The 24,618-nt window shown below is 40.9% G+C and overlaps 1 protein-coding gene and 1 long non-coding RNA gene across 2 annotated transcripts; one reads left to right on the forward strand and one right to left on the reverse strand.

Moving 5' to 3' along the window:
* Positions 1–10,521: 10,521 nt before the first annotated feature.
* lratd1 (LRAT domain containing 1) lies at positions 10,522–12,996 on the reverse strand. The gene is made up of 2 exons (XM_034142280.1): positions 12,826–12,996; positions 10,522–12,391 (listed from the first exon to the last, which is right to left on the reverse strand). Exon 2 carries the CDS (start codon positions 12,352–12,354, stop codon positions 11,566–11,568), a length of 789 nt encoding a protein of 262 aa, XP_033998171.1. The 5' UTR covers positions 12,355–12,391; positions 12,826–12,996; the 3' UTR covers positions 10,522–11,565.
* Positions 12,997–14,084: 1,088 nt separating this feature from the next.
* LOC117492188 lies at positions 14,085–19,258 on the forward strand. The gene is made up of 3 exons (XR_004556836.1): positions 14,085–14,174; positions 17,639–17,803; positions 19,022–19,258. It is a non-coding gene; the product is annotated as an uncharacterized LOC117492188 (long non-coding RNA).
* The last annotated feature ends 5,360 nt before the right edge of the window (positions 19,259–24,618 follow it).

Genomic DNA, 24,618 nt, shown 5'->3' on the forward strand with positions numbered 1-24,618 from the left:
TATATTGACTTTTAAGATGCTGATTTAATGGATTATGATTCCTTTAACCATTCCTTTAAACACTTCACAGGTTTTATATTTGCCAAGTCGGAGGAAGTCATATTGATGATGTCACAGTGATGGCAACAGGGTTTAGACTTTCGTTACAAACAGACAAACACAGTGTTGTGCCTTTGGGTGACCCCTCCTCCCACTTCCCAAATTAAACTTACAGTACTATTGGTATAAGAACATAGGTTTACATAAACTCTTTTAAAATGGAGCTGGTGCTTGGTGCCATCATAGGGTATTAGACTCTTCAGTTATATATATCTATATTCTATATCTATAGAAAAATAGCAAAAACAACAATATTTTGGCCAAGAACATAATTGTAAATATCATGTAACTGTTCAGGGCCATGGACAGCGCTTACTGTTTTGTGTTCGTGTTAAAGAACAGCGCTGTCCATTGTACTGATTAAAGGGATATCCACACACTAAGACAAATCTAGTGTCACATTTAATTTGAGCTTTCGGTCTATGAGATCTTCTTTAGAGCAACACTGCATAGATCTTAGTGTTCTATTATCAGCTTGGACTCTGTCGTATATTTCCAGCACCTGAGAAAAGAGTAAACTGGGTGAAGCAGTGGTCATCATGGATTATCTAAGCTGTCCATAGTATTGAAACGGAGCCAAATAAATATAAGTCATACACAGAAGACATCACATGGTGCTTGCATTTTGGTGGTTGTAAATAGGTAAAATAAAGAGGTTAATGTCTTTGACTTCCAATGAATTAGATGGAGTACCATGAGATATGATACCGACATTCATACTTTACTCAAGATGATCACTTTAAAAACAAATCTCTAAAAAAGGGGCTGCAACGGATCTGATACAGACTGATCCAGATTTGAACACTGTCCTGACGTCAGGACGGTGGCGCTACGGCTATTAGGCCAACTCTCCACCTATCAGGGGAATGTGGGGTTGGGCCACGGCCGGCCATTGCCGCTCGAAAGCGCTGGAGACGCTGTAGTACATATGCCAGGCCTGTAAGTGGCGCTGTAGTCTGCCACAAAAGCAGCGAAGAAGACTTCCCGCGCATGGTTACCATGGTTACCCTTCTGTTTATTCTCCGCTGTGGCTTTTTTTCTCCCTCCCCGAGGCAAGCGTTTGCTCCTCCTGCTTTAATTCAATGCAATCCCTCTCCGTCGAGGCAAGCACTGTAATTCTCTCCGGTTAGTCCACCAGCAGATGACAAACACCCACCTCTCCGCCTCTTCCAAGGAACGAGGGGACCGTGCGGCAGAGTTTCAGTTTCAGTTACTTTCGCCGGTCAAGATGTCCGTTAAAGTTTAAATCTTCCGGACAAAATTAGAAAAGTGCCGGTCAAAGGTCTTCTTTGTTATTTATTGAGCTTTAAAACAAATGAATAACGACTCTATATAATAATAGGCTATAATAAAACACGGAGGACGGAGATCTATTTTTCTCCCCCTCTTCTGACTTGATCAGAGCGGCTCCCCTCTCCTGCAGGGGGGGCGTGGTCAGCTGCAGCTCACAGAATCAGCCCCCTGCAAAAACAGGGCTGGAGAACAGCAAATAGAGCTAAATGAGGCATGGCTAAAATGCATGATCTGTTTGGTATTTTGAAAACAGGTATATATATATATAGGTATAGCCCTACAATATATCATTTAAATATAGCATGATAGGTCCACTTTAACATTTTTACTGATAGCGTTATGTCTTGTTCTTATGTCCATAGTTTATTGTTTTTTTTTTAACACAAATCATGATATTTCTTATACTAAGAAGTTTTGTTGGCTTAACCTAACCAATCATTATAAACCACATGACATTCAACTTGGCCGTGGTTTTGCAGAAACGTACAATGCCAGTTGTCTTTACGTCTCACAAATCAAATCAATTCAAATCAAAGTAATTTGCTGTAGTTTTGCAAGTGTGATTTTTGGTTATTTTGCAAGGTAATGCAGAACAGTGTTATTAACATGGACCTAACTATGAATGACTCTAAATACATGTTTCAGGCTTGTTTTTGTACTACTTTGGCAGGTAAAAAACATGTTACTTTCTTTTGACTTGCTCAGTAATTACCTCTGTATGATGACGAGTGGGAACAGCCATTGTTGCTGTTGGGTGCAGTCATAACAACATTTTTCTGTGATAGTGTTTACTAAACGCTTTATTCATCAAAATGTCATAAAATCCAAAACAGCATTTGACTTTGGATCAGATGACGCTTAAAAATGAATCCCCAACAGTGTGTTGCCCTCCCCTTCCCTCTGTGCACATGATGCCTGTGTGCCTTCTCATAAACAAAAGCAGTGATTTACCCTTCCTTGAAAATGCCAATGGAAAAATATTGTTTCTTTAGTGATTTTCACAATATACAAATAAGACATTTCAGTTTGTCGATGTTGATGTCCTACCACATACAGTTGACTTATGCTGTATATTTAATTCTAACAGTGTGGGTGTCTTTTCCTTTTGTCTCCGTATATATTGAACAAACGCATGTATTGAAAACAGATGATATTATACGGAGGTGTGCAGACGAACAGAAGAGATCCAAAGAGAGAGAAGCGCCTGTGCTTTTAGTCCATTACTCTTGTGTGAGAATACAAACCCCACATAGGTCACTGAGAAATGAGTGTAGGAGACACGGGACAAGAAGTGATAGACAGCACTGAAATGAGCATGGAAGTATTAAAGTACAAGAATAATACCAGAAAGAGGCATCAATTTGTGACCGTTTTTATTTGACGCGTCACTAAAAGCATCATTGTTTTTCTCAGCAGACAATTGTCGGTGGAAATATGAGTGCTTACACTATTTCTGTCAAAAATAGAAACCACTTTAAGGCTAGATTTGGGTGTAAGTGTTTCTGTCTGTGTGGAAATCGGTTTGTAAATGTGTTTGTTTGCTCAACACTTAAGAATTCATTTGGCTTGGTTAAACACCATCAACACTAATTGATGAGCGTCAGCGGTGTTATTGACAAGCAATCTCTGACTCATTCTCAGCCTCCTCATCCGTAAACCTATTGCTGCTCGCTGATGAGCATGACCGGCTCTGATAGTGTTTATCAAAGGTGCTTATTTCATCCATGAGTTTCTTATTTATTTAATATTCAAAACAGAGAATACATGTATCGTTCAACCTTAAAAAGAGCAGAACTGTTACTCTCTTTTGAAGGTTACTCTTGTTGTTTGGGTGGGCCAATTGAGTGCCAAACGTTTTGGGCAATTTAAGCCTGAATTTATAGTGTTTTGATGTGTAATCAGTGTGTATTATAAACAGATTGTGACTGAGATCATTAACTCTGTACAGAGGAAATAACACAGATCATTAGTTATGATTTCAGACGTTGGACTTTTTCGTTGCAGCCACTATGGAAGAGCTATATTTCCTTTGTGAATGCAAGCTAATAGTTATTTAATTGAATGCTGGATGTAATTGTAAATTGACTGTACTTATATAGCGCTTTATCTGTTCATCACGACCCCTCAAAGCACTTTACATACTACAAGTCATTCACCCTTTTACACCTCAATTATACTGAGCAGTGCCTCTTGGAAACTAACATTCACACTCACATTCCCAAACCGTTGGCCATGCCATCGGGGTTAAATATCTTGCCCAAGGATACATCGACATGCTGACTTGCACCGGCTGGGATCAAACCCACAACCTTTTGTTTGAAAGACGACCGCTCTCCCTCGCAGCCACAGTCGCCCACATGTGAGTTTGTTGATATTTTGATGTGGCTACTCAAGAAAAGTTGTAAAAATCAGTATGCCACAAACATATCTGGTATGAGGATAAAACTGCCATAGTCATCTAGTGAGCTATCACATTGCTTTCCCCCCCCACACACACACACTCACACACACACACACACACACACACACACACACACACACACACACACACACACACACACACACAGCACACACACACACACACACACACTCCATTGCTGGATTAACCTGTTGGGGAATCGAGAGAAAACATGTTCTTGGAGTCCCCCATGAACTTATTTGTATTAAACCTTTATTTAACCAGGTAAATATGCAAACTGCGCACCTTGATGAGCAACATGCTTTTTCACCAACATCTCACCTCTGAAATAGCCTCAGCAGGTCACACTGACTGTCAAATGACCACATGCTTGTTTTCCAGCTGCACTCTTAAATCCTCATCCAGAGAGAGAGAGAGAGAGAGAGAGAGAGAGAGAGAGAGAGAGAGAGAGAGAGAGAGAGAGAGAGAGAGAGAGAGAGAGAGAGAGAGAGAACAAACAAAACGAGAGGGTGACTTACTATCTTCACCATCCCAATCGTCCTCTCGCTACTCTGTCTACCTAGACTGCTAGCTAGCTCGCTATTATGAAGCTATATGGGCGCGCTCCGAGCTAGAGAGAGAGAGAGAGAGAGAGAAAAAAAAAAAAAACGAACTTCCTCACACAAACCTCTGCTGTGTGAAACAAAAAGAAAAACTCAGTTCAAACATTCTCTGTGAAACTGAATTCACAGAGGGCATTATTCAACAGCGTGCAATTGTAAAAGATGCGGGAGAGATTTCCAGCCACAGAGTTTAACGTTTTGAAATGGTACGATTTAAACCTTTTCTGGGCAAAAGCACTCTGGAGTCTAACATGACGAAATGTTAAGAGAATGACATTTAGCGGTGGCGGGTTATTCAGAGCAGGGCAGCCGGGGAGGTTGTGAAATGCTCATAATGACATTTACAGTAACCTTTTCCTGTGACTTTTTAAAAAGGGTTAAAACCACAGAGACGGAAAGATGGTGCTATGTTAGGTCCTTCCCATTAATCAAACTGTGATTGTGCAGGGCCACAGCCTGAGGGCCATTTCTATTCTCACTCATTAAGAGTGAGGAGCAGAAGGATGGGGGCCACACACATAAAACAGTCAGGGTGTACTGATGGGTCCGATATTTGTCAACCCGAGGTTAAACCCTCTGATAGACCTGCTGGCGATAGACCAGACAGCGAATCACTGCTCCGTCTGACCTCCACAGGGGCGCTAAATTAACTCATCCTCATTAAACAAAGATATTCAAATCGTATTCTCTTGTTAGGAATGTTTTCATGGAATACATGAATGTTTTATTGCCAAATTGTTGATTATTATGTGCAAATATGTTTGGAGTCGCTCGTGGCTGTTGAATTGAGACGATTTTTGGAGCTTTGAAAAACACTGATTATGAGAGACACAATAGGAAATGTGATGAGACATTTACAAAATGTTCGTGAATGAAACTCAAGGGAATGGGAAATTACAACTGAGGTCAAACATTTTCATTTAATTTGTGTCTGTATTGGTTTTCACCTGACAAATATCATATTGAGCATATTTGACTTCCTTGAAGGATGATTATTTCTCCTGTTCCAAATCAAATGTCTTCGTCTTTGGAGCAACACAGTGAACACAGTATAAGGTCCGTAAAGCTATTCAACTCAATGAATGAAAGGTACTCTTCCACTACATGTTTTAAGAGGTTGCCGACAATATGCTCCTGACATTTAGCTTTCATTGTCTCTTGACAGAGGTGGAGAGGCTGAAGGGGTGCAGCTGTGGTGGAGCGCATACCCTGAGGCCACTCAGACCCTAAACTCAGCGAAGCACAGTCAAATGTTGGAGCACATGCCCGAGAATAGAACATTTATGAGCTGTAGAGAAATGTTACGGGTTGGTTTTATCACCTAAAGGTTGTTTGCAACTGGCCTTATACTAGATACTATATTAACAAAACACATTACACTTTGCTTAGAAACAATGACTTCATAAAGTTCTTGCTTTAGGAACAGATGTTTAGAACAATTCCCCTAAAGATTATTCAGGTGGAAAGTGTTTACGGAAGTCCTGCGCTTAGTACAATTTTGAGGAATAACTTTACTTCCATGTTATGCTGCTTTAGGCTTAACTACACAACAGTATCGAGGACAAGGCACTGAGAGAGTAACATTGCATTTTAAGTAAATTATCTGGATACTTCTTTCACATATTCCAAAAAAATATAGCATGTATACCCACATTAGACAAAAATATATCTTTGCTCTCGGTACAAAAAATACAAATCGACAGTTACAGTGCAAATTCAAGCAAACTCTCTATTATCTTTCACACTCAAACAGTTTGTGTCTGTCTGCATTGCTTTTGAGGAGTGATACAATTGTGAATTTAAATTGAGCAAACAGGTTTTAAGTATAGCTTTCCATTCACAGTGCAGGTGCGGACAAAGGTCGTTTAAACAGAGGCGGTTATTTTGCATGTCAGTTAGTCCACCTGTTGCACGTTGGGCTGGGCGGGGCCTGCAGGTTGTTTCCAGTAGTGTGGGAATGTCTGTGTGCTCCGCTCCAACGGAAACATTTACCTGTTGCAACATGTTACAACTTGTCCCTACCGAGCAGGAGTCCCCTGTTTCCCCAGGAGTCTCCCTTTGCAAGTATAAGAACACTTAAGCTCCCACAAAGCACATAGACAAACACAAACTCGCGAGCACACACACACACACACACACACACACACACACACACACACACACACACACACACACACACACACACACACACACACACACACACACACACACACACACACACACACACACTGTGCAAGGCTGCTATTACATACAATTAAAGTTTCTCTTGAGGTGGAGTTACTTTACCATCGTTATAACATGTATTATTGGTCTCTACTAACTTAATGTATTAGCATAAATAAGGTACAGTAGTCTTAATCGTACGTGAATCTTACTTGATGAAGGTAGACTGACTAATATGTTCTAACTTCATCCAAGTGACTGAAAGTGTCCTAGATTTCTCGAACACTGTTTGGTTTAAAGCTTTTTTGGAAGCACATTCCTGTCATTAATCCTAATCATCCTTAAGCTGTTTCTGGGCTCTTAGCCTTAACATCAAGTTGTTCATCTTTGAAATCAGCTCACAAACATAACCTTTCATTTAGGAAAAGGCTCAATAGTTTACTAAAACAGCTGGGCACTGTTGTTTTTTTAACAAACATTACTTAAAAAGGAGTTAATAGCGTATTTGGGATAGATTTCAGCTGTATGTTTAGTGTTCTAGTGAGTGTTTACCGGCTCAATTATGTGTTTTTAACAGTTTTATCCAACAAATAAAGCTATTTATTTATTTACTGTTGGTTTTGGTTATTTCCTGGTGAAGAAAATATATAGAATATCTCCAGTATCTATTGAAATGTAATAGTGTGCAAAACAAGTTATTTCAGTAAGAAAAAAACTGATGATGGTCTGCTGCATACAGATTCCAACTTAAAGGAATAACCACACTAGCACCTGTCCAGTACCAACCTATAAAATACAACACAAAGACTATGCTTTGAGAGCATGTAAGAGCTTGATCACCATCTTATTTGAAATGTGTTGCAGCATATGATTAGTTTTAAATGTCAGTATGAATGTGCTGCTCCAAACATTGAAATACTACATAGATTGTATGCACACAATTTACAACAGATGTTAAGGGGAAGCCATTGTTAGCAACGTTTTACCAGCATGTAACCCATTTACCACTGCCTCATTTACATCTCCAGCTGTGCCGTCGTTGTTGTTCAAATAAAGCAGGGAGGGGGAGGACAAGACATTGAAGCCTACTGGGAGTCCAGGCCAGTGTCTAGATTAGAGGGAGATCCTCTTAAAGGCATCGAGCAGACAGGATACTCTGTCTTGTTCCCTCCTCCCCAGAACATCTCCTCTGAGACCGCTGCTTTAGCTGGCAGCAGGCTAGCTGCGATCCGCTTTGTCCAGATGCACACACACACACACACACACACACAAAATGAAGTCAAACCCCATTGAATGCATCCATACCAACACACAAAGGAACAATAGCCGGTCCCTAGTGAGTCAGTGTGTGATGGAGAAAGAAAGGCAGATTTGGTTGTCATATGTTTGTCTTACATGAGTAGCGATTAACGCTAACTACTAGCTTTAAGCTGTGGAGGGTTTGCACGGTCACACACTCACGCATGCAGGCACACGACCTAAGTGGATGTACAGCATGATAGTGGCTTGAGTTGCCCTAGTAACAGCGTTTACTCTCACACTGTCGCTGATGGATACAAAGATGAAGCCCTACATGAATATTCCTGCAAACAACATATGGCCAATATACTCTCCCTATATATATATATATTTATTTAAATGATATATATAACCTGAAACAGCTTTGATAATTAGGTTTCACACTGTCACACACGCACAGACATAGAGCCAAACTGACACACGAATGCGATGTCGTGTCAAATAGAGGAAGTCTCTTCTCAAGCTAACAATGTGGTGTGCATTATCTGCCTGGAAGCAACACAAACACACACTAGAACATCTTTTTCAGAGGCCTATTAGTCACAGACCACAAACATGCATACAAACTCTAACACCGGCTGCCCCACTACCCTGATTTTTCAAACCTACAGGGGGATTTCTGACGCATTCACACACCTGCAAACACACACACAGACACACACAATCACCCGCCTAGGGCAATCTCTATTCATAGGGGTGTAACGGTATCCGTAGTCGTCCCGAACCGTCACGGTTCGGCACATGCAGTCACACGACGAATACGCCTTTTTTTATGAAGGGAAAAAAGGCTGTCACTCAGGGCAGTATCCATTACACTATATATAATCCAGGGGGCGTGCTAATGGTAACACACGCCAAACATGCTAAATCATATCAGAAGGCATCACCCAGATTTGCCAATCACCGGAGCCCGACAAAAGACAACAGCAGTTCAACAGCTTATCCCCGCTGTTTTTAAGAAGCCAATAGACATGAAAGCAGAGAGACCAAAATAAATAACGGAAGCTATTGGCATATATATTTCAACGGCAATGCGCCCTGGAAACACTTTCTTATTATTTATTTTGAAACATTTTCAAGACATTATTTTTAGTTTTACAGCTTGATGAAACCTTTTTGTTTGATATCAGCCATTATAGATAATATGGCCATCTGAGTGTGTGTGTGATACTGTTTGTGCTTTGTTTTTCACTGTGTAATACAGTTAATTATTCAAAATATTAGAGTTCCTTATTTTTACACTGAAACTGGAATTATGCATTTGGGACTTCTTTTTGCTTTTTCTTGTTGTACTGAACCCGTACCGAATCGTGACCCCCAAACCGAGGTACGTACCGAACCGTGAATTCTGTGAACCGTTACACCCCTATCTATTCAACATGTATCCTTTTAGAAAAATGTACTCAACAATTATCAGCGGTTAAAACAAGATCAACTATAAAATAGAACAGATGATTGTTAGCAAGAATCACATGTTTGGATGATTAAAATGCGTTTAAATGATGACTAAATTCCTATTTCAAATCCAAAGCATCTGATTGAATACTTCTACTAACATGATCTTGCCAATTTTCACAATAAAAGTTGGTATCAATAACAACATTTGATTGTAATGTGGCTTTGCTGTGTAGTTACAAAAAAAAAAGGTAAAACAATGAGAGGAGAGTAAAGCCAGACTGTTTACTGTATATACCAGCCAACACAAGCTAAAGAGAATTAGAGGGAAAGGGAGTTAACAGGAGAAGAAAATGTGTCAATACATTCACAGCAAAGCCGATCAAATTAAGTATTTGGGTCAATAGCTGGAGAAAATCTTCTCAAGGCACAATAATCAGCGGCTTATTAGTCTGTGTTTTGACGTGAAGCACGTCTGAGTGGGGAGATTGCAACATCTGTGCGCGCACACACACACACACACACACACACACACACACACACACACACACACACACACACACACACACACACACACACACACACACACAAACTCAAACTCTTTGTCTTCCATTCCAGCTACTGCTCTGTTATTTATGATCACAATAAGGCTAATACATGATTCCTACAACAGATACAACCAAACAAGCTGTAGAGCAGCAACGTTATGTTGAAAACCCCTTCCACCCTTGGATATGATCAACAATGAATCACAGGTGTAGCAGGCAGAACAAAGACTATGGCCATAAATCCACTTCCACATCCGCTGGTGCTTTCAGACTCAATTAGGCAAATGCAAGGAGACACGAGAAGTTAGAGCGAGGATATTAATCCCAACGTCACTGATACTACAGCAGATCTCTCGAGAAAAGGAAGGCACTGTCTGACTCTCAGAGCAGAGGAGCCAAAACATCAATCCAGAGACACAACACAGGTGCCATAACAACACAATGTGTTTGATCACGATAAGCATTATATGGAGGGACATATTGTACACACTGCAGTTGTGAAATGGGATGTTAGAGGCCAACATGTGTAGAGTTGTAATGGGAGAGGGAGGAAAAACATAATCTGGAGATCAACATGTCTGTGAATGTTGAAATACCAGCAGGATAAACCCCAGACATGGAAATAGCCTTTAGCCAAACACTGCATGTTCCCATTGACTCTGTACAGCTGCCTATGTAATGGCCAATATGGATTTTTCATAAACCTTCATGGCTTTGATGCAGATGACCATTTTACTGCCTCCAAATACTGTGCAGATATATGAAGCCCATTTTCCTCAAGGCAGGTCAGGAGGCACTCGGGCATAAATAATTAATATCACCATGTGCACGTGTGAGAGAGAGAGAGTGAGAGATCATGTGTTTGTGTGAGAGTAATTATGTGTGACCAAACAACACCTGCCAGACCCCAGTGCTTATTTTCATATTTCAACCTCCATTTATTTCAACCAAAAATCAGAGATCAGGGTTAAATCCACTAAACGTAAATACAAAAATAAGGGACTCAAATTGAAATCAATATGAATACAATTGTACACATACATCCAGTGCTGTGGAGCAGGATGACAGCATTGTGAAAATGACAATACTCTTCTTGATATGGCAAAAGGGGAGCTCGATCAAGCCAAAAGGCTTTGTTTAGGCAACTGCGTAGCCATCTGGGACTGTCAGAGGTCTATGAATTAGTGGATCTGTGTTATGGTCAGTCCCGGTCTTAAAGCTAACAGTAAAAAAATAGAAGGGAGACTTGTCCATAGCCATCCCAGATCCTATCTTTCACCCCCACCCCCCTCCCCACCTCTCACCGTCTGGTCTGCCGCAGCAGGCGCCCTTTGCGCCGAGAGGGGGCCAATTCCATTATCCCGAGAAATTAAACAGAAACCGAGCCGTGTGCGCTATGTGCGGTCTGTAAAAGGTGACTTTCGCAGTTCGGGGCAATGGGTTTAGCAGAAATCGTGTGTCCCACTCAGCACGAATTCTTATCTGAAGGGGCGTTGTCTGTTTATATGGCCGCTCTTTCGCAGTTTTCAACACTAATGCAAATTTAATGCAAATTCCACAGAGCGCCTGTTGTCCAGACGCAGCCCGGGGTCCATCCGTAACAAGCAGACAGTCCAAAACCAACAGGTCCTTGCATGTGTGTGCGTCTGTCTGTGTGCTTGTGTGTGCCTTTGCTTGTGCGTCCGTGCGCAATGGGGAGGGGGTGTGGGAGAAATGGTAAGGGGGGGATATCAAACGGAATCCCTGATCACTCCTTGCCCCCGTTAACCAAAGACAGCTCTTTGAGAATTCCACTGGCGTCCACTCGCCTCCTCTCCCGGATCATGTCCTCCAGGCTGCGAAAGACCAGAGTGTGCACCCCACTGCCGGACAGATGCACTTTGAGGAAATACTGCTGCTCCGCCGAGTGCACCTCTCCCCCAGCTTTGAACTCCCGTTTCCCAAAGCGACACCACGCTGCGAAACTTTCCGAGTTGGTCCAGCATATCTCCTCGCTGCTCAGGCCCAGGTGTCCCACTGCATTCTGCCTCACTAGGTCAGGGGGAAGCGGCCGGTACCGGTACCGATTGTTCACTATCCTCCCGTGGCGACCACTGCTGATCTCAAGCAGGCTGTCCTTGCGGATCTCGCCCTTGTGCAGGTGAATGACCTGGTCCTCCTGCTCGTATATGGCCCAGTGGGGGGCTTGGGCCGTGGCCACTAGCTCCAGCAGGTCCCCCGGTTTGCACATAGTCAGCAAAGTTTTGGCCGCGAACACATTCAAGTCCTCGTTCTCCTGCAGCTTGGAGAAGATGCATTCCTGGGAGCAGAAGGCTGAGTACTCCACCTCGTTGACCGAGAATGGTCCCTCTTCGGCCGGGCTGAGGTCCTTGGTGAAGCCGCAGTCGGACGGAGTGCGGTCGTCCACCTCCTCCTCTTCGTCAGAGAAGAAGTAAGCGACGCCGACCCGAAGCTCGTCCTTCTCCAGCCCGGACGGATCCCCCGTGGGCAGCTCGCTGTAGTTGAGGTGGGTGATCCGATCCAGTTGATTTCCCATCAATGACCTGGCAAGGCAGAGGCATGGACTGCGGTGTCTGCGAGGGGAGAGAAAGATGCAGAGAGTGATAGAGAGAGGGGTGTCAATAGCGTAAGATAGAGCTTTCATATAACAAGACACATTATGCACAGACGCCTGGCTGAATTTTAATCCCTTTTCTCAATAGATAAGAGGCAAAGAAAGCACTCATCACTTCTCAGCAGTCACCTGTACTGAGGGGAAAGAGCTCTCTGGTGTTATTGAGCCGAAAGAGTACACTAACGCAATCAATGATCCGCTGCCCCTTGCTCCCTTCACACCCATTAGTCAATCATTAATTCCAGTGGAATGTGAACGAGCCTGCGATTCCCATGCAGAAAAAAAGGAGAAGAAAAAAATAGTATGAGGGTTGCAGCTGCTTAAGAGTAAGGCTAGAGAATGCAAGTCCTGCGTCTTTACGCACGGTGCAAAATGTGGATAAAAAGAGTATACCTGTACTCTCCCCGGGCAAATGGTTAAATATCCTTATGGTCCATGAGTACAGAGGGCTGCAAGGTCCTCTGTCCTCCTTCTCTTGTTCTTCCCTCTGTCTTCTCACACTTATGTGTCTCACTCTTCGCACCGCGCACCGGGCGCTCCGGCTGTCGTGCGTGCTAGTACTTCACTCTTTTCAGCACCAGCTCCATTTAAGTACCACGGAGAGCTGCGCCTCAGCCCACGCGCTCCGCCTTCAGCGCGTCTCATTGGAACGCAGTCACGGGGCCATTACCGCGTCGCCAATGGGAAACGCGGAGGAGCACGTCAGTCAATTTGAGGGTCCAATCAGGTCGGCGCAGGGCGGCTGGCGGCGATAGGCGGCTGTTAGTTACCGTGGCATGGGTTTTGTTGTCAGAGAGCTGTGGAATTCTCTACATGATCAGCGGAGTCCGTGCAGGCAAGTTTTTCAAGGCAACCGTCAGCAGCGATAAGAGCATGCATATCTCAAGGCGGGCATATGAGAGAAGCTGGAGTTTTTATTGCGCTCTGATGTGCTATAAACATTTATACTATCGCCAAAATACTCAAAAAGTGAGCTCTTATAGCATGCGCACTGTAGGACATGATAAATGTGTTCGCCACCTTCCTGAATGCGAGAGTAGGCTCCGTCCTCCAGCTCCCATGTGCAACTTGTAAATTATTTCCACCTGCTTCAATAGCTTCACTACTGCTTCACTCGTTCCCTCATATCTGTCAGCGTGTGCGTGTGTGTGTGTGTGTGTGTGTGTGTGTGTGTGTGTGTGTGTGTGTGTGTGTGTGTGTGTGTGTGTGTGTGTGTGTGTGTGTGTGTGTGTGTGTGTGTGTGTGTGTGTGTGTGTGGTGGAGACTATAAAGGGAGGGGCTGGAGGCAGGTGTATGTTTGTGAGCTAGGAACAAAACAAAGGAGTCCACAGGGAGATTAATACACACTCCATAATATTTTTAGTTTGCATTGATGTTGTGTCTTCGGAACAACATATGACTGAAATTAAAATGCATATTAAAATTTCAGCCACAATATATTCTTTGCATGCATAATATATTTGATACATGCACATTGTGCTGCTGTCGAGTCTGTCATCACTTCCCAGAGCAGATAGCCATCTCTTGGTTTATGACAGAGCTCTACGCTATGGAGGGAATGTTCTGTCTGCCTCCACTTTTAAAAGCTGTATTTTATTTTTATTTTCATCCTCAGAGATTCACTTTCTTTTACTCTTTCCCAGATGGTTGGAGATAGCAGCTCTCCAGTTGCTGACATACAACGGTCCCTGTTCTTTGTTTCCAGTGGTGACAGGCAGAGCGGATGGTGGCTGTTTCAGTGGGTGAGATATGATTGTGCAGGTTTACACATTTACCTCCACACACTCACACACACACACACACGCACACACACACACACACACACACACACACACACACACACACACACACACACACACACACACACACATACACACACACACACACACACACACACACACACACACACACACACACACACACACACACACAAAGAACAAACACACACAGCAATGCTACTGTAGCAGCTGTGTGTGTTTACCCCTTTATGTATTTACACCTCCTTGAGAGAGCAGCAGTATCTGATTGATGGTCTTTTAGTTTATGTACAACGCTGCACGAGTGGTATAATTTATTGATGATGTAGTACCTACCTTTGAATGAGTGTGTGTGTGTGTGTGTCCATGTACTTAAAGTCAGACAGGAAGAGAAAAGTAGTACCAGTAGTACCCTGGCCTCCCCACACACGCACTCGATGTGTCATGAGACTCTCGGCAATGGCTTTGGCTTCAGCTCCTGCGGGCATGTGGTCCTGCCACCTATAATCTACAATGAGCAGAAATGAGTTTCCTTTGTAGACGCCGCCTTTCCTGGACACACATATTTACTGTATTTGCTCTCCTGCTCTCTTTCTCTGGTTCTTTCCCTCTCTCTCCCACTCTTTTACACGCTCACACTGTAATCATATATGCAGCTGGTGTAATGATAATGCAGGGTGCAGACAGTGCTGGAATAACCACTGAGACAGGATGATATTTCACAACCCCAATAATTGGATACGTCTCTATTCCCTAATTACTAACTAAATCATATACGCTGCAGTGCTATACCATGCAAATGAAATGGACTGACACACGTACAGCTGTCCGCAAATGTATGCATCGAGGGTCATTGAACGTGTCTGTCTGTGTCACTGACTCGCATACAAACATGCACGAATACCATACATGGACCTTTTTCTCTGTGTTATATACAAGCTGACATTTTATACAACCCCATGATGTGTGATCTACTGTACCCCTGCAGTAATGCTGACCATACCTTTTGTTTCTCTCTGTGGTCGATTAATGTCTCTTTGATATCATCTTTTGTCTCTTTGCAAGGATTGTGTGTCAGTCTTTGGTCAGCTTGTGTCTCTTTATAGTCGTTTTGCAAAGGTGGAACTAAGAGGGGCTCCTAGTTAAAGACAGGCTCCTCATAGTTGTTTTGGTCTCTCTGTTGTCATTGCATGTTTTTCTATAGTAATTTTATAACTTTCAAGGTTCAAGGTTCTTTATTGTCAAACTAACATAGCTACAGAGTAATTATGTCGTTGAAAATCTTATGTCACAGGCTTCTCCAACAGTGCAACACAATAATACAGATAAGCAGACAATATTAACCAATATTAAAATATACTATATTAAAAGTAATACAAAAAGAAAAATGGTTTTAAAAAAGAAAAGAAAAAAGTGTCTCTGGTTGCTACATGTCTTTTGGAGGGACATTTAGCAGTTGAAGGCCAGAGGGACCCCCCAACACCCTGAGTGTATTGTGCCTGTACCCGGTAGACCCATTCAGTAATTCATCCATGATAACAAAGAGTGTCTTTTGAGAAGAAATGGCACCATGTGAAGTTATAAGCCCTTGAGGCACCAGATGTGTTCCGTGTTAGAGCTGATGTCAGCACACAGAAAATGATACAATGTCATTGTCAACATTTTAAAGACCTGTACCACCTGTATATCACAATATTTACTAGACTAGAGCACACTCCAACTTATTAATTAATATTTTTTTCTAGTGTGAATAACAACCCAAGGTAGCAGAAAATACAGTGTAAGCTTTTTTTGATACTATATTGATTCTTGCTAGGGGAAAAATAATCTTTTTGCTTGAGCCTTTCCAGTGAGGTCAGAGAGCATGGTCGGCTACAGAGAACTGTCAGGTAAAAAAAAAGAGCACTATTATCTTGGGTGTACAGTACAAACGAGCCAATTTCCTGTTGTAAGGAGTACAACTGATAGTTAGTACGTTCGAGTCCAAAAGCTTTGGTTCAAAAGGTGGTGAAGCAGTGGGGCAGTGCACCAATCAAATCTCCTGCAATGTATTCTCTTTAGAAGCAGTACACTACGGAAAGGGAAATAAATAAGAGTTTCACTGTTTTCTCTCCTGATTTTATGACTTAATATACAAGTGAAAACTCTTTTGCACGATAGGTTTTGGAAGTTACATTTCTCTCCGTCTGTTGACACACGTGCATGTTGATATATATATATATTTTTTACCATTATTTTACATGTTTGTTGTTGTAATACTTATTTTGGCCACAAGAGGCTGAAGCCCACCACTCACAAATAAGTAAACATGCTTTCAGGTGAATTTTAATTTCTCAATTTGTGTGATTGCAAGATATGTAACATTACATTTTAGCTAAAGAAAGATAGGGCCGTCATTAATTCTCCACACCTATTTTCACAGAAGAAAAAAAGGAACTTAGAAGAAAATGATGGCAAAAGTTTTTTTTCACCTGTTCTTAAGGCATAAACACAGCTGAGAAACACTTTAGATCAGACTTTAAAAAATGGATCACCAGATTTTTTTTCTATTGCCTCACAGGGCTTCTCGCTGTGACAATTTCGTGAAGGAGAGAAAAGCCTGGAGAAGATCAATCACTAAATCTTCTCCCAGGAGATTATTTTGTAGGAATGTACAGCGCCTTGAATTAAATGAGTGTGCTTGGGTACCATGGAAGGAGTTACCTAGTGTAAGAAACAGTTCTGTGATATATTTAGTGAAGAGCCAAACAGAAAAGGAAGCAGAAAAGCTTAGCGATGTGTTTTTAAAGGTTGCAGGGGTATCAACAATTACTTCCTCTGTCTTTGTGTCATGGTACTTAGACACTATGCTGGATGACAATTATTCACAGCAGTGCCACATGTGTATATTGTTCACACCAATTTACTTTCTTTCCCAATGGATACATATACAAATAAACTTGCCAGCATATCATAGCAGTGACAGAACCCAAGGTGTGTTTTGCCACGGGTTAAAAGTGTTAATTCCTCTTTAAATGAAAACATTTGCAAACCAAAAAAATACACTGTTTTTATTTTAGGGCGTAGATGTTGTATACAAAAATAATCATATGCCTCTTGTGTCAGAAAACACTGTATTAAAGCAATTACACCCTGCAGCATGTCTGTTGTTTGAGACTTTGATTGTAGGTGCTTAGGTGCTGCAGATGGTAGCCATCAACATCATCATCATATCTATAATCACAGTGAAGACTTTGCTTTAGGGTGTTATTTCTCGAACCGAGCGTGATCTTTATTGTAGTGGGAAAGGGGAGCAATGAAGCTCAGTGTGTTTGCTTGGTTAAACCGTATAATAAGCAATTATGGTATAAAAATCTGCACTGGCACAATTTAATTGAATGGAAATTGTGTTTTTTAAAGCGCTTAGTCAACCACAGTGCTGACAACAATGTTTTATCCCTCTCTTTAAGGTGCTCCTTACATTCACACCTGGTTAAGTGCCTTGTTCAAGGACCCCTTGGCAGGGTGGATGCTTTATCACCACGGGGAACTAATCCTGGGCCCATGACTGAAGAGCAAGGGACCTTTTGTTAAGTACCTGGGGCTCTAATAAGAGCTATACTCAGTATTTGAAGGTTGGTTCTTTTTTTTGTTGGCTTTACAAAAGCAAAAGTCTTTGGTTTGAACAAAAAGTGTTTTTCGATTCTAACTGCTTGGGAAACAAGCTTCCATTTTATGTGACCAAGTGACTCAAAATCAATTCAGTATTGTAACGCATGACAAGTACACCTCTTTTAATTGGATTTTGGTGTTCCTTTTTTTTTTATATGAATATTTTATTTAGTGGTATATGTTTTCTTGGCTGCAGGGGATCCATCTGTTGCATTAGCGCGAGAAACCCATGGAACAAAACACATTTCTTGGAGATTTTCACAAGATATTCAACATGGATAAATGCATAAATAACTCGGTAAATGGCAAACAAAAGAGTGGAAAACAATTAGGCCATCCCACCATATTAATTATGCCAAAAATGATGTGTGCCATCATGTCAGAGCCTCATCTGTTTTTCCTAATGGTGAAAACAATATGGTGGATGTTGCTACAAGTGATAACGACAAGGGTTTGGCTCACGTTTGTAAAAAACATAAAGAAATGGAACATGCTTGCCCAAACGGGCTGTTTAGGAACAGTATGGCTTTAATAGAGATGTTCTAGTAATGTCTAAACAGTTGAGTCTTTTGCTGGCTTAAAGACCCTGGTTCATATCCAGGCAGTCACATATGGCATCAAGCTGTCTCGAGACGTTGTGCAATTCAACAGGGGAAGCAATTGGCATAGTTTGCTCACGAAACACTCCTTATGCCAATGTGAAGAATTGAATTGGCAAAAGTGTTGCTTTGTAAGACCAGCTCCAAAAGTCTCCCTCCATGTTTGTCTCCAAATACAGCCGGTCTCCCTATTGTGATATGTATTCACTTCTTGTACTGTTTCTGTTTGTGTAACAACACCCATCTGAATTTGAAGTTATATTTAAAGTGTGGTCATCTGTTTAGATCACAATTGCTTTTACGGTGTTTTATACTTTGATACATCAAAGCAAAACTGTGTGTCTTTATTTAATATTAGCATTTGCACATCTGTTTACCAACGGTCACAGACAAGTTTTTACAATGACATTAGAAAGCATTCTCTGATTTCTTTTTGTCTGTGTGTCCCTCTTGTGTGTGTGTGTGTGTGTGTGTGTGTGTGTGTGTGTGTGTGTGTGTGTGTGTGTGTGTGTGTGTGTGTGTGTGTGTGTGTGTGTGTGATGTGTTTTGTTCCAACTCCATCTGTCTCCTGTTGAAAAGCAGGTCTTCCGCCGGGTCTTATCAGCTTTCCTCAGACTACGGACTGTGACTCATTCACGAGGCCGTCATCTGACACATCTGAAGCCCATCGATGTGGCTGTGAATGTTAACTTCTGAGGATTCAACTGCTGTCCATCTCCAACTAAATGCAGCTACAGTCGCTCTGCTCTCAAAAGACTTGTACCTTTCACAGACCTCTGAGTGTGTGTGTGTGTGTGTGTGTGTGTCTCTGAGTGTGTGTGTGTGTGTGTGTGTGTGTGTGTGTGTGTGTGTGTGTGTGTGTGTGTGTGTGTGTGTGTGTGTGTGTGTGTGTGTGTGTGTGTGTGTGTGTGTGTGTGAGCACAGGAAAAGCTCAGTGTGATCCTACGTAGTTAACAAAACCATAGTGTTCAAAATGCTGAGTTGACATAAGGTTGTAGCTCACTGAAGTGTGCAGTGGTATAAATCAGTGGAGACTCTCCTCACCAAACTTGGTTTATTAAAGTGTTTCTTTACATTTTTAACGTGTTTTCTCCCTCTTTTCACGTCTTAAATGTCTTTAATAACCTATTCTGCTGCTTCATAGAATATATATACTTATCAAAAGACAATTTCACAGTATGAAGACTGTAATGTTGATAGGGAACATACTGTAGCCTTATAATGCCCCAAAACGCCAATCCGAGACTAAAGAATATAATCACAGTCTGAACAATAGACAATAATATTCTCTAAATGAAACCACAGGATTTGCTATTTTATCCATTCCCTTCAAGCGACACATATTTGTGTTTTCTGATTTGTTGCCTCTTTCCGCAGGACAATATAATTTAAAGTGTTGTGTCAGAATCTGACATACTTACGTTACAGTTGCTCCATTTAGAAAAAGGTAAAAAAAAAACAGCGATGGCTGGCTGGCGGCTAGCAGCTAATGTTGCCAACAGTGACAACAATGCAGGAAAAAACCTCTAATCTAAGTGTATTTACTTAAGTGGGCACCAGACGATGGCAGGTTTGTTTTTGTGACAACGCTGTCAGTTTGAGCAGCATTATCAGCAATAACGACCACAGTGTACTTTTGTTTTAGTGAGTCAGAAAGATACAGCAGATGAAAGGAAGTGGCAACTCAACAGTCATAAGAACCCTGCAGTTGGTCTCGTTTACCTGAAGGTCATAGAGACTTTAAGATCAACAAAAATGACTTTTATTGTGACAAAATGTACTATTATGCCAAATTGTCTTATTGTTAATACTGCTTTCTTCTCAGTTTATTTTTCCTTCCTTTCCCCTTGTCCCCTGTCTCTGTCTCTGTGGTTGGTGTAGTCCATTGGTATGCAGAGGGATGTTGGCTGGTGTTTGCAGGGGAAGGATAAAGCGCTAATCAGTGCCAATGAGCACACATGTGCCAACATCAGCAACACCACTAGACCATGTGTGTCAGCGTGTATGTGTGTGTGTTTGTGATTGAGAGAGGGAGCAGTATCAACGAGGTCAGACAGAGGTCATTGTCACAGTCCAGGCTGTGTGATATGATCACAGCCATCAAAACACAATGGGTGGCTTTCCTTTTTCTTTAGGGTCTCCATTTTGACCACATTAAATTGATTGGGAGGAAGAATTGTAGTTTCTAGAGACATAAGTCATGCTCACTAGACATAAATCCTATACTTTACTCAAGTGACATTTATTCTAGGAAGACTGATACGAAAACATAACCAGATGCATTTTTTTTTTTTTGTATCATTTGTGAAGCAAATCATTTCATAGACAGTACAATACATAGTGAGTCACAACACAATTTGATTTACAAAAATATAATTTGCATCTAATCAACGCCATCCTGAGTCATGTAAGCCCCTTCTCCAGTGACGGAAATCTGGAAAGTGAACACAGATATCTAGTGCCAAAGTGCCGATGAGCACAGCACTGAACTATCAAATGCCTCAGTAGACCATGCTAACTGCTTAGTGGATGACTGGAATTGCTGCTTCCAGCTGGCAGCTCCCAAATGTCAATGTGTGTAGGCAAACCTCACCCAGATAAATAAAGGTTAAAATAATTAACGCTCAGAGATCAGTGGCCTTAACTGTGATTATCCTCCTCCACTGTTTTAATCAGAGTACATTCATCATCCTGTTTTCCAAGCACATTAGCACATCCGCTGTGCCACCCTCCTTTATGATATAAATTGACAACTTTATTCACATAACACACATTTTATGTTATCTCTGTCAATAAAGTTGTTTGATTTTAAACTGAAACTCATTGTGTGGGCAAAAAGTGTTAACTGAGGGGAGTGTTCCAGATGGCCTGTGATGGACACATGAATGGTGCGATGCACAAATCCAACGTAATGTTTCTTTATAGGGTCATGTTCTATCCTTCCTTTTATTACCGTGTTAATTAAGCAGAGGGGTCATGTGAGGATCTGTTAACAGGAGTGAAAGAGGTCACACTAGAACATGGGAGATTGAAAGAAGTTTATCAGAATCAGAATACCTTTATTAGTCCCACAGAGGGGAAATTTGCATCGTTACAGCAGGAAAGAGCCACAGACAGCTTAATGTTACCTATGTTAAGAAAAAAGTACTAAGTTATGATATAATAAAAAAATATAATATAAAAAATAAAAGTAAAAGAAAAAATACTTTCCAAAATACAGATCCTGTAACAGTTCTTAGGATTTAGCAGCCAGGTATATATTACACAGTTATTAATGGCTTATGTATATAATGTATATATTGCACATATAGGACATATTGCACATAGTATGATGGTATTTAACTGCAGCAAGTTACACAATTTACAAGATACAAAATGCAAAAAAAAAAAAAAACACACCTTGTAACGGTTCTAAGGATTAGCAGCCAGTTATAAATTACACAGTTATTAACGGCATATATATATATATTGCACATATAGCACATATTGCACATAGTTGATTGGTATTTAGCAGCAAGGGGTGATATAGTCTGTGTTGTGGTGTGTGTAGGGGAGGGGGGGGGGGGGGGGGGGGGGGGGGGGGTGTCTACTAGGGGCTGTGCTGGTTGTATAGTATGTTATGGTAAGGTTAAGGTTACTTTATTTATAGCAGATTTCAGACTCAAGGCTATTCAAAGTGCTTTACATAGGCAATGACACAAAACAATTGAAAACAAAATAAGTTGAACTAAAAAAAACTTCATAAAAGACATCAAATGTTGTCAGAAAGATACAATACACATAATGCTGCAAGAGTTGTGTTACGAACTCAGAAACTCAAGGTATAGGACCCAGGAGACAGAGGTAAAGTATTTGTAAGATACTTTATTTTCAAAAAGATGAACAGAAATAAACACTATCAAATCTCTAGATGAGATGACAAAAAGTGAACAAAAGAAAATCGCTCACGTAGTGAGGAACAAAAACATCTTGGTATCAAGGAGAGCATAGATCTGACCTATAAGGCATGAGACAAGACGAACTGACGAAGAACACATGGGAGACAGGGGAATTTAAACACATGATAACAAGACACAATAACTTCTCTGAGTTGTTGCACCGCCATGCTCCAGCTAGAGCATTGCGATCAGCTCAGCAAAATATGTTGGTGGTTCCTCGGTGCAGGAAAAAAACCGAGGTGACAGGGCTTTCAGTGTTGCAGCTCCCAGACTGTGGAACAGCCTCCCATTACATATCCGGACTGCTGAGTCTATTGAACTTTTTAAATCTCAGCTAAAAACTCACCTCTTTGCACTGGCTTTTAATACTAGTTGAACATTACATTTTTACATTTGTATGTGTTTTTTTAAATATTTTTCTAGTTATTGTGCTTTTTATCATGTTTTTAATTATTGTTTTATTATTGTACTCCCATTGTGTTATTTAATATTTATTGCCTGTACAGCACTTTGGTCAACTGAAGGTTGTTTTAAATGTGCTATATAAATAAATAAAGATTGAGATTGAGATTGAAGACACAGGTGGGAACAATCAGGGGCGGGGCTGGTGCTGATGAGCACGGGAGACACACAAGAGGTGGATAATCAGGAAACCTGGAATGACAGGTGAGTGACAAAACAACCATAAAACAACATAGAAATGAAACTCTCTTAACATTTCTGTCGGTGCACAACAAGTTGCTGAAGTTCAATGTTAAAACATGTTAGTGAATTATCAAAAAAGTGTATCAAAGTCTGTGATAAGTTTCGGTCTGGTTGGTTACTTTATAGTTTTATTTAAACTGATATTGGTATGATTCTATATAATATGATTCCGCTTACTATGGTACAAAGCAGACACTTCTTAAGTTGTTCTTAGTTCAGAATCATGATAACAACATACAATCATGAGCTAATGTCTGCAACAGAACCTGATTGTTGGGATTTTTTGTCTGACACCTTGCACAATTGACTGAACCATTCAGTGTGTGTTTCTTTGATATCCTCAAAGGACTCTCTAACAAACTCACCCTCATTATTATTTCAACATGGTAATATCTCATGCACTGATTGAACTATGAAAATGTCCCAGCATCAAAAATAAAAGCTACAAAGTAATTAAACACATTTCAACATGATTGACTTGATTTAGCTGTTATTCGACATTATAGTTGTGATAATAGTCTGATATTTTGTTCCAGCCATTTCCATCATTTACTTATTGACAGGAAGTATTGCAGTGCAGTTTGCCTGGACGAGGAAAAGTCATGGAGATCGGCGTGTTGAGCTAGTAGTCATAGTTAGCTCCATATTAATCCATTTACCAACATTAAGCTTCACAAAGATTAAACTAAGTAGAAGTCGACCGCCTGGAAAGCCGTTTCATCTCAATGAGTTGCACTGCACAACCTTGGTAAGCTAACGTTAGCTTTTAATTTAGCTAGTTTTGATGTGTGTTAGCAACAGTTATTTCAATGTAAAGCGAATTTATTGTGGTTTGTGAATATCAACAGTCAAGTGTAAGCTATTCAAAGCACCAAGTTTCAGCCGCTTAAGAATTTTTGACATCATATGTTTGTTTTTACAGAGAGAAAACGTGACTTATCTTAATGTGTAGGTCTTGGTGACTTACTCCTCATGTTGTTAGAGATGATTACGTGATTTATAAAGGAGTATTTTTAATAAGAAATACTACTACACAGTTCAGTTTCAGAGTAGGCCTGCAATGTTTATATTTTTACTCAATTGGTGAAATAGGTAGCATAATGCTTTACTACAGAATAAATAACTCAATTTTGCATATAGGGTTGTAGGTTTTATGTAATATGTGAACAAAAATGTGCTTTGTTGATAACACAAACATTGAGCTACAGATTAACAAATATTTTGTTTTTTATATGCTAACATATTTGTTTTGAGTCATAGTTTACTTCAATGTTGTAAATACAGGTCAGGGGCCTCATTTATAAAGGGATATACGCTCAAAAAATGGCGTACGCCAGTTTCTACGCAATGTTTGCGATTTATAAAATACTAACTTGACGGGAAAATGTGCGGTCCTCCACGCAAACTCTAACCCATGCGTACGCACTAAGCACAACAACGGGAGAGACGAGAAACTGCGACACCGTTGGCAGAAGGAAGAATGGAGAGAAATATGTGTAAATAATACCATAAATAAAATGTTACCTCATTTATCAT

This window comes from Trematomus bernacchii, unplaced genomic scaffold (genome assembly GCF_902827165.1).
Source record: "Trematomus bernacchii unplaced genomic scaffold, fTreBer1.1, whole genome shotgun sequence".
Lineage (NCBI taxonomy): Eukaryota > Metazoa > Chordata > Actinopteri > Perciformes > Nototheniidae > Trematomus > Trematomus bernacchii.

Bases quoted from the DNA above. Each gene is read 5' to 3' on its own strand.
- lratd1 (XM_034142280.1), bottom strand. From the start codon at position 12,354: ATGGGAAATCAACTGGATCGGATCACCCACCTCAACTACAGCGAGCTG.